This window comes from Mesocricetus auratus, unplaced genomic scaffold, assembly GCF_017639785.1.
Source record: "Mesocricetus auratus isolate SY011 unplaced genomic scaffold, BCM_Maur_2.0 contig_11932_pilon_subseq_140924:168017_obj, whole genome shotgun sequence".
Classification (NCBI taxonomy): domain Eukaryota; kingdom Metazoa; phylum Chordata; class Mammalia; order Rodentia; family Cricetidae; genus Mesocricetus; species Mesocricetus auratus.
In genome coordinates, this window is record NW_024432326.1 from 1,175 (window position 1) to 11,451 (window position 10,277).

Genomic DNA, 10,277 nt, shown 5'->3' on the forward strand with positions numbered 1-10,277 from the left:
GATTGTTTTGATGTGTTCTTGGATCCGATTTGCCAGTATTTTATTGAGTATTTTTGTATCAATGTTCATGAGGGATATTGGTCTGAAGTTCTCTTTCTTGGTTGTATCTTTGTGTGGCTTGGGGATCAAGGTTATTGAAGCCTCATAGAAAGAGTTTGGCAAAGACCCTTCTGCTTCTATTGTGTGGAACACTTTGAGAAGAATTGGTATAAGCTGTTCTTTGAATTTGTGGTAGAATTCTGCACTGAGGCCATCTGGACCTGGACTTTTTTTGGTTGGGAGACTTTTGATGACAGCTTCTATTTCCATAGGGGTTATAGGTCTATTTAAATTGCTTACCTGTTCTTGATTTAGTTTTGGCAAGTGATAGCTATCCAGGAAGTCATCCATTTCCTTTAAATTTTCAAATTTTGTGGAGTACAGGTTTTCAAAGTATGACCTAATGATTCTCTGGATTTCCTCAGAGTCTGTTGTTATGTCCCCCTTTTCATTTCTGATTTTGTTAATTTGCGTGTTCACTCTCTGCTGTTTGGTAAGTTTGGACAAAGGTTTGTCTATCTTGTTGATTTTCTCAAAGAACCAACTCTTCGTTGCATTGATTCTTTGTATTGTTTTCCTGGTTTCTACTTTGTTGATTTCAGCCCTCAATTTGATTATTTCCTGGCGTCTACTCCTCCTGGAGGAGTTTGCTTCTTTGTGTTCTAGAGCTTTCAGCTGTGATGTTAATTCTCTGGTATAACTGTTTTCCTGTTTCTTCATTTGAGCACTTAGTGCTATGAACTTCCCCGTAGCACTGCTTTCAAAGTGTCCCATAGGTTTGGGTATGTTGTGTCTTCATTCTCATTCAATTCGAGGAAGTCTTTAATTTCTTTTTTATTTCCTCTTTGACCCAGGGATGGTGCAGTTGAGCATTATTCAATTTCCATGAGTTTGTAGGTTTTCTGCAATTTGTGTTGTTGTTGAATTCTAATTTTAAGGCATGGTGGTCTGATAAGATGCATGGAGTTATTCCAATTTTTTGTAGCTGCTGAGGTTTGATATGTTGCCAAGTATGTGGTCGATTTTTGAGAAGGTTCCATGTGGTGGTGAGAAGAAGGTATATTCTTTTTTATGTGGATGAAATGTTCTATAGATATCTGTTAATCCCAGTTGGGTCATTACTTCTATTAGACCCTTTGCTTCTTTGTTGAGTTTCTGTCTGGTATTCTTGTCTAGTGGTGAGAGTGGTGTGTTGAAATCTCCCACTATAACTGTGTGGGGCTTTAGATGAGATTTAAGTTCTAATAATGTTTCTTTAACGAATGTGGATGCCTTTGTATTGGGGGCATAGATGTTCAGGATAGACACTTCCTCTTGGTGGGTTTCACCTGTGATGAGTGTAATGACCTCCTTCATCTCTTTTGATTGATTTTATTTTAAAGTCTAGTTTGTTAGATATTAGGATTGCTACCCCTGCTTGTGTCTTGGGTCCATTTGATTGAAAAATTTTTTCCCAACCTTTAACTCTCAAGTAATGTCTGTCTTTGAGGGTGAGGTGTGTTTCTTGTATGCAGCAGAAGGAAGGTTTTTGTCTTCGAATCCATTCTGCTAGTCTGTGTCTTTTTATGGGTGAGTTAAGGCCGTTAATATTGAGGGATATTAATGACCATTGATTGCTCATCCTTCTTCGATTTGCGATGGTTGTTGTTGGTGGAATTATGGGTGGAATTTCACCCCTTTGTTCTTTTGGCTGTTGGTAGAGAGGGATTCTCCAATGCTTATGTTTTTCTGGTTGTAGTTAGCTTCCTTGGGTTGGAGTTTTCCTTCCAAAATTTTCTGTAGGGCTGGGTTAGTGGACACATATTGGTTGAATCTAGTTTTGTCATGGAATATCTTGTTTTCTCCATCTATAGTGATTGAGAGCTTTGCCGGATATAGTAGTCTGGGCTGGCATCCATGGTCTCTTAGTGTAGGTAGAATATCTATCCAGGACCTTCTGGCTTTCAGAGTTTCCATGGAGAAATCAGGTGTAATTCTGATAGGTCTGCCTTTATATGTTACTTGTCCTTTTTCCTTAGCTGCTCTTAATATTCTTTCTTTATTTTGTATGTTTGGGGTCTTGATTATTATGTGGCGAGGGATTTTTTTTTTGTGGTCCACTCTATTTGGTGTTCTGTAGGCTTCTTGTACCTTCATTGGCATGTCTTTCTTAAGGTTGGGAAAGTTTTCTTCTATGATTTTGTTGAATATGCCTTCTGCCCCTTTGAGGTGGATTTCTTCTCCTTCTTCTATACCTATTATTCTTAGGTTTGGTCTTTTCATGGTGTCCCATATTTCCTGGATGTTTTGTGTTAAGGATTTGTTGGATTTAAGGTTTTCTTTGGTTGATAAATCCATTTCTCCTAATGTATCTTCAACACTTGAGATTCTCTCTTCCATCTCTTCTATTCTGTTGGTAATGCTTGTATTGGTAATGCCTGACTGTTTGTCCAGCTTTTCTATTTTCTGCCTTTCTTCAGATTGTGTTTTTTTTAGTGACTCTATTTCAGTTTTCAACCCTTGCAGCGTTTGCATTGCTTCTTGCAATTTTCTGTTTATCTGTTCGTCTGTTTGTTGCCTTTTATTAATTTTTTCGTTTGTTCTTTCTTCCATTTCTTGCATTTTTTGGTTTGCTTTTTGTTCCATTTCTTGGATTTTGTGCTTTGTTTCTTCTTCCATTTCCTGCCTTTTTTGGTTTGTTTCTTCCTCCATTTTTTTCATTTTTTGCTTTGTTTTTTCTACCATTTCTTGCATTTTTTGCTTTGTTTCTTCTTCCATTTCCTGCCTTATTTGGTGTGTTTCTTCTTCTAATTCTTGCATTTTTTGCTTTGCTTTTTCTTCCATTTCTTGCATTTTTTGCTTCATTTCTTCTTCCATTTCCTGCCTTTTTTGGTTTGTTTTTTCTTCCAATTCTTGCATTTTTTGGTTTGTTTTTTCTTCCATTTGTTGCATTTTTTGGTTTGTTTTTTCTTCCATTTCTTTGAGGGATTTTCCAATATCCTCTTTTAGGGCCTCTATCATTTTCATGAAAGTGCTTTTAAGGTCGTTCTCTTCTGCTTCCTTCGCGTTGGAATATTGGGGTCTTGCTGGTGTGGAGTCTCTAGAATCTGGCGGTGTCATATTTGTTTTTCTGTTGCTGACTGTGTTTTTGTATTGTCTCTTTCCCATCTCTTCTTCTAGTGGGTGCAGAAAGAGCCCCTTCCTGGTCTGGGGACCAGAGTTCCCTTTTGGTGGGTGCTAGTAAGTCCAGTAATCTGGTGGTTCTTCTATGCCTTGTCCAAATGCTGGTCCGTGGGTAGAGAAGAAGAACAGGAATCTGGGGCGCTTAGCCTCCTACCTGGTCCCCTGGACCCTATGCTGGGTCCTGTTGTACCTGATCCGGAACTGCTACTCCCCTGGTCTCCCTGGATCCTGTAGTTTCCTGGTCTCTTTGGTGGGAGAGAAGATCTGGGGTCTGGGTGCTTAGCTACTGCCGGGATTGGGAGCTCTGTGCAGTTCCCAGGCGATCTGCAGGCTCTGGAACACAGGCCGGGAAGCTGGCCTGTTTACCTGATGCTCCCGCTGGGATTGGGAGCTCTGTGCAGTTCCCAGGCGATCTGCAGGCTCTGGAACACAGGCCGGAAAGCTGGCCTGTTTACCTGATGCTCCCGCCGGGATTGGGAGCTCTGTGCAGTTCCCAGGCGATCTGCAGGCTCTGGAACACAGGCCGGGAAGCTGCCAGGAATGCCATTTTTAATATGTTGATCCTACCTATCCAGGAGCATCGAAGGTCTTTCCATTTTCTGGTGTCTTCTTTAAATTCTTTCTTTAAAGACTCAAAGTTCTTGTGATACAGGCCTTTAGTTGTTTGGTTAGGGTTACCCCATGATATTTTATGTTGTGTGCGGCAATTGTAAAGGTGATCTTTCTCTGATTTCTTTCTCAGCCCTTTAATCGTCTATATATAATAGGGCTACTGATTTTCTTGACTTTATCTTGTATCCTGCAACTTTGTTGAAGGTATTTGTCAGCTGTAGGAGATCTCTGGTAGAGTTTTTGGTCACTTAAGTAAACTATCATATCAGATGCAAGAGTGAAAATTTCACCTCTTCCTTTTCAATTCATATCCCCTTGATTTTATTTTGTTGTCTTATTGCTTTAGTGAGAAATTCAAGTACAATATTGAAGAGGTATGGAGAGTGTAGACAGTCTTGTCTTGTTCCTGATTTTAGCAGATTCACATAGAATTTCTTTCCTAAATGGAAACTAAACTAAATGTTTGATGTTGGCTATTGGTTTGCTGTATATAGCTTTTATTATGATTAAGTATGTTCCTGTTATCTTGGAGCTGTCCAAGACCTTTATCATGAAGGGGTGTTGGATTTTATCAAAGGCTTTTTTAGCATCTTGTGAGATGATCATGTGATTTTTGTTTCTCAGTTTGATTATATTGTGGATTACATTGATGGATTTTCATATGTTGAACCATCCTTGCATCCCTCGTATGAAATCAAATTGATCATCGTGAATGATTGTTTTGATGTGTTCTTCGATCCGATTCACCAGTATTTTATTGAGCATTTTTTCATCCATGTTCATGAGGGATATTGGTCTGAAGTTCTTTCTTTGTTTTGTCTTGGCTATCAATGTTATTGAAGCCTCAGGAAGAGTTTGGCAAAGACTCTTCTACTACAATTGCATGGGATACTTAGAGAAGAATTGGTATAAGCTGTTCTTTGAATATTTGGTAGAATTCTGCACTGAGGCCATCTTACCTGTGCTTTTTTTTCGGTTGGGAGACTTTTGGTGACTGCTTCTATTTCCATAGGGGTTTTAGGTCCATTTAAATTGCTGATCTGTTCTTGATTTAATTTTAGCAAATGATAGCTATCCAAAAAATTGTCCACTTCCTTTAAATTTTCAAATTTTGTGGAGTGCAAACTTTCAAAATATGCCCTGATGATTCTCTGAATTTCCTCAGAGTCCGTTGTTATGTTCTCCTTTTTCTGATTTTGTTAATTTGCATGTTCACAGTCTGCTATTTGGTAAGTTTTGACAATAGTTTTTCTATCTTGTTGATTTTCTCAAAGAACCAACTCTGGTTTGTCTTTTCTTCTATCCTTTAAAGGATTTTCTCATGTCTTCTTGTAGGGTATCTATCATCTTCATGAAGTTTTTTATAGCGTGCTTCTCTTCTGTTTCATCTGTGTTGTGATGTTCAGATATTGCTGGTATAGAGTCCCTAGAGTCTTGTGTTATCATATTGTTTTTTTCTGTAATTGAATTTGTTCTCGTATTGTCAATTTCCCATCACTTCTTTCAGTGGGTACTGGTGGGGTCTCTTCCTTTTCTGGTGGGTATGGGTCCAAGGTTCTCTTCTGGTTGGCTTAAGCAGGTTCAATTCACTGAAGGATGTTACAGTGGGTGTATATTTGTCTGAGGCACTCTCTCTCCTATTGGTGGAGAGCTCTGCTTTCCCTACTCTGACTTTTGCCCTCTGATCTGAGTGTGGGTGGGAGTAGTCTGGCTCTCTTAGTAGGATGTTTGTCACTAGGTCCTCTGAGGTTGCATTCCCCAGTACAGGAGATCCGAGAGAGTGCAAGCAAAAGGAATTTGCCACCAGTGTGGGGGCCTGTAGATCACCTCTGGTCTCTACTCTCTGCCCTGAATGGGAGTGGGAGTAGGCAGGCTCTCTTAGTTGACTCCTGGTCGCTCAGTTTTCAGGGGACCCTTCGTGTGGCCAAGTTGCAGTTCCAAGTCCAGGAGATCATGGAGAGCCAGGGTATGTCTTTATACAGGACTTACAATCAACGAATACAGTTTCTCCTGAGAGTTATTTCAATAACAATCGCTATAAAGAGACTTTTGTTTAGAACAAAAGCATTTTTTATTCATGTGCCTGACCAAAACAAGAGAAACTTCATAAAATCTATTACCATAACTGAACTTTTGATGGATGCTCAAATGTTTATTTCAGAAAGTGTATTCCTAGAAATATTTCCTATAGCCTTAGTCAAGAACAAAATGGATTCTACTATCCATGTAAAATTCTATTCAAAATCATTGAAGGGACATGGAAGAGAGGTCCAGATATATAAAATATATAATAATCTTTCTCCCTTTTAAAACATCTAGGCTATCTTATACTCTATGCTGGAGATAAACCATGTGAATATAATTTATATGAAAAATGCCTCAGGAGTTCTACACACATCACCAGACATAACAGAGTTCATACTGAAGAGGAACAGTTCAACTATAAGGAATGGGGGAAGTGCTGCTGTGAATGGTCACCCTTCACAAACCACCATAAAATCCATTGGGGAGAGAAAGCATGGAATTGGAACAAAAGTGACAAGGCCTTTATAGAGTTTTCTCTTCATAGCACCTGCCACCAAATCCATCCTTTGATGACCCCCAACCACAATGGTAATTGTAAAATATATTTCAGGTGCACCTCAAATTTCATTACACATGGAATAACTCATATTGTATGGAAGTCCTACACATGTGAAGGATGTGAAAAATGTCTCCATAACTACTCACACTTTAGGAGACACCATAAAATCAAGACAGGAAAGAAACCTAAGAGAAGGAAAGAATGTGGCAAGTCCTTTACCTGTTACTCAACCCTTCAAGCTCAGCCCAGCATTCCTACTGGTGACAAACTTTACACATTAGAAGAATGTGGCAACTCCTTTTTGCAGATCTCAAGTCTTCAAGTTCAGCAGAGAATGCACACTCCAGACCAACCTTCCAGATATAAAGAATGTGGAAATTTCTTTACCTATCACACATCTCTTCCTGTTCACTACAGAATACATACTGATGAAAAACTTTACGGTTGTAAGGAATGTGGCAAATCTTTTACACAACTCTCAAATCTTCAAAGTCACCACAGAGTTCATACTGGTGACAAACCTTATAGTTGTGAAGAATGTGGCAAGTGCTTTACCCGTCGTTCACATCTTCAAGTTCACTACAGAATCCATACTGGTGATAAACCTTACAGTTGTAAAGAATGTGGCAAATCTTTTACGTGCCTCTCAAATCTTCATCGTCACCACAGAATCCATACTGGTGACAAACCTTACAGATGTGAAGAATGTGGCAAGTGCTTTACCCATCATTCAAATCTTCATCGTCACCACAGAATCCATACTGGTGAAAAACCTTACAGATGTGCAGAGTGTGGCAAGTGCTTTACCCGTCATTCACATCTTCAATGTCACCTCAGAATCCATACTGGTGAAAAACCATACATATGTGAAGAGTGTGGCAAGTCCTTTGCTAGACACTCAAGCCTTCACACTCATCACAGAATCCATTCTCATGACAAATCTTAGAAATTCCAAGAATGTCAGAAATCATTCACCAGATGGTCAAGTATTATACACAATCAGAAATTCCATATAATGGACCAGTTTTGTTAATGTTATTAGAATATCTCAGTAATTCGCTGTATGAGTTATCAGACACAAACAAGTGTCTTACCCATTTTGAAAATATTCAGTATAAATCTTCATATATTATTCAGTACTCTGGAGTCCTCTATAGGAAGCTCTACATCTTTTACAAAGTTAGAATCATTCTATACAGATAGAGATTTTGTAGTCATAAAATGTTTATTGGAAAATGAGCTATTTATGATATGGTGATGCAGAGATATTTATTCTCACTAGAAATGACTTAAGCACTAGCTTTTTCTGACCTGATATCCGGATCTTATTTTAAAGAACCATGCAAACTCATAAGGATTCCAGATTTTAATTTAGTGAAATGTGATGCTGCTGTTAATGTAATATGATGTTTATACAATATTAAATATATACATTAAAGCTCTGATAGTATTTGAGGTTACACATATATATTGCCTCTTTTTTTAACTTCAAATATATTCCCTCTCTTTCTTGACAATAAAAATAGTAAAATCTTTAGTCAATTTTTATATTTTTTTATGGGGGGTGTCTCTTTTTTGCTTGAAGATCATCATTCATGTCAGCTGTCCAAAGACTGATAATGCCAGTAAGAATAATCTAGACACATGTTTTAGCCATCCAGGTTTAATTCAGTTAGAGGTATATTGTGAATCCAATGTGCGTGCCACCACCATATACAAACACAGTCTTTATCAGGGAAGCACATAGCAATTTATTGTCCAGTACCAAATGGAAAGTCTTAAAATATATATGCATATTAAATTGTATGGATTGTTCAAGTTTTATTTAGGAATATTTATGTAGATACATGTACATATATTAATGAAACAACTCTAAGAAGGAAAAGAGGCCATACATTTTAGTGAGCAAAGTGAAGATAGAAATATTGTAATATGGATGTATTACAAATGTTCTTGCTTAGAAATGGAAGGAAGAACAAACCAAAAAATTCATAAAAGGGAACAAATGGATGAAAAGATAAACCGAAAATTACAAGAAACAATGCAAACACTGTAAGAGTTGAAAACTGAAATAGAGACAATAAAAAACACAATCTGAAGAAAGGCAGGAAATAGAAAACCTGGGCAAATGGTCAGGTACTACTGATACAATCATTACCAACAGAATACAAGAGATGGAAGAGAGAATCTCAAGTGTTGAAGATACACTAGGAGAAATAGATTCATCAACCAAATAAAACCTTAAGTCCAACAAATCCTTAACACAAAACATCCAGGAAATATGTGACACCATGAACAGACCAAACATAAGAATAATAGGTATAGAAGAAGGAGAAGAAAACCACCTCAAAGGGGCAGAAAACATATTCAACAAGTCATAGAAGAAAACTTTCCCAACCTTAAGAAAGACATGCCAATGTAGGTACTAGAAGCTTACAGAACACTAAATAGAGTGGACCACAAAAAGTCCCCTTGCCACATAATAATCAAGACCCCAAATATACAGAATAAAGAAAGAATATTAAGAGCAGCTAAGGAGAAAGGCCAAGTAACATCTAAAGGCAGACATATCAGAATTACACCTGAGTTCTCCAGGGAAACCCTGAAAGCCAGAAGGTCCTGGATAGATATTCTACCAACAGTAAGGGACCATGGATGCCGACCCAGCCTACTATACCCGGAAAATCTCTCAATAATTATAGATGGAGAAACAAGATATTCCATGACAAAACTAGATTCAAGCAATACGTGTCAACTAACCCAGCCCTACAGAAAATTTTGGAAGGAAAACTCCAACCCAAGGAAGTTAACTATAACCAGAAAAACATAGGCATTAGAGAATCCCTCTCTACTAACAGACAAAAGAACAAAGGGGTGAAATTCCACATATAATTCCACCACCAACAACCATTACAAATCGAAGAAGGATGAGAAATCAAGGGTCATTAATATCCCTCAACATTAATGGCCTTTACTCACCCATAAAAAGACGCAGGCTAGCAGAATTGATTCAAAGACAGAACCCTTCCATTTGCGGCATAAAAGAAACACACCTCACCCTCCAAGGCAGACATTACCTGAGAGTTAAAGGTTGGGAAAAATCTTCCAATCAAATGGTCCCAAGAAACAAAAAGGTGTAGCAATCCTAATATCTAACAAACTTGACTTTAGAATAAAATCAATCAACAGAGATGAAGGAAGTCATTACATACTCATCACAGGTGAAATCCACCAAGCCGAAGTGTCTATCCTGAACATCTATGCCCCAAATACAAATGCATCCACATTCGTAAAAGAAACATTACTAAAACTTAAATCACATATAAAGCCCCACAAACTTATAGTGGGAGATTTCAACACACCACTCTCACCACTAGACAGGAATACCAGATAGAAACTCAACAAAGTAGTAAAGGGTCTAATAGAAGTAATGACACAACTTGGATTATCAGACATCTATAGAACATTTAATCCACATAAAAAGAATATATATTCTTCTCACCACCACATAGAATCTTCTCAAAAATCGACCACATACTTGGCAACATATCAAACCTCAGCAGCTACAAATAATTGGAATAACCCCATGCATCTTATCAGACCACCAAGCTTTAAAATTAGAATTCAACAACAACACAAATTGCAGAAAACCTGCAAACTCATGGAAATTGAATGATGCACAACTGCTCCATTCCTGGGTTAAAGAAGAACTCAAAAATAAATTAAAGACTTCCTAGAATTCAATGAGAATGAAGACTTAACATACCCAATCCTATGGGACAATATGAAAGCAGTGCTACGGGGGAAGTTTATAGCACTAAGTGCCCACATGTAGAAACTGGAGGACAGTTATACTACAGAATTAATAGCACAGCTGAAA

At 37.9% G+C, this 10,277-nt stretch overlaps 1 protein-coding gene across 1 annotated transcript; it reads left to right on the forward strand.

Annotated features, from left to right (window-relative positions):
• Positions 1-5,697: 5,697 nt before the first annotated feature.
• LOC121138329 (zinc finger protein 781-like) lies at positions 5,698-7,934 on the forward strand. Its single transcript, XM_040741054.1, has 2 exons — positions 5,698-5,779; positions 6,133-7,934. The coding sequence occupies exon 2, from the start codon at positions 6,826-6,828 to the stop codon at positions 7,411-7,413; it is 588 nt and encodes a 195-aa protein (XP_040596988.1). The 5' UTR covers positions 5,698-5,779; positions 6,133-6,825; the 3' UTR covers positions 7,414-7,934.
• Positions 7,935-10,277: the final 2,343 nt, after the last annotated feature.

Coding starts and splice junctions, on each gene's coding strand:
- LOC121138329 (XM_040741054.1), top strand. CDS start 6,826: ATGAAAAACTTTACGGTTGTAAGGAATGTGGCAAATCTTTTACACAAC.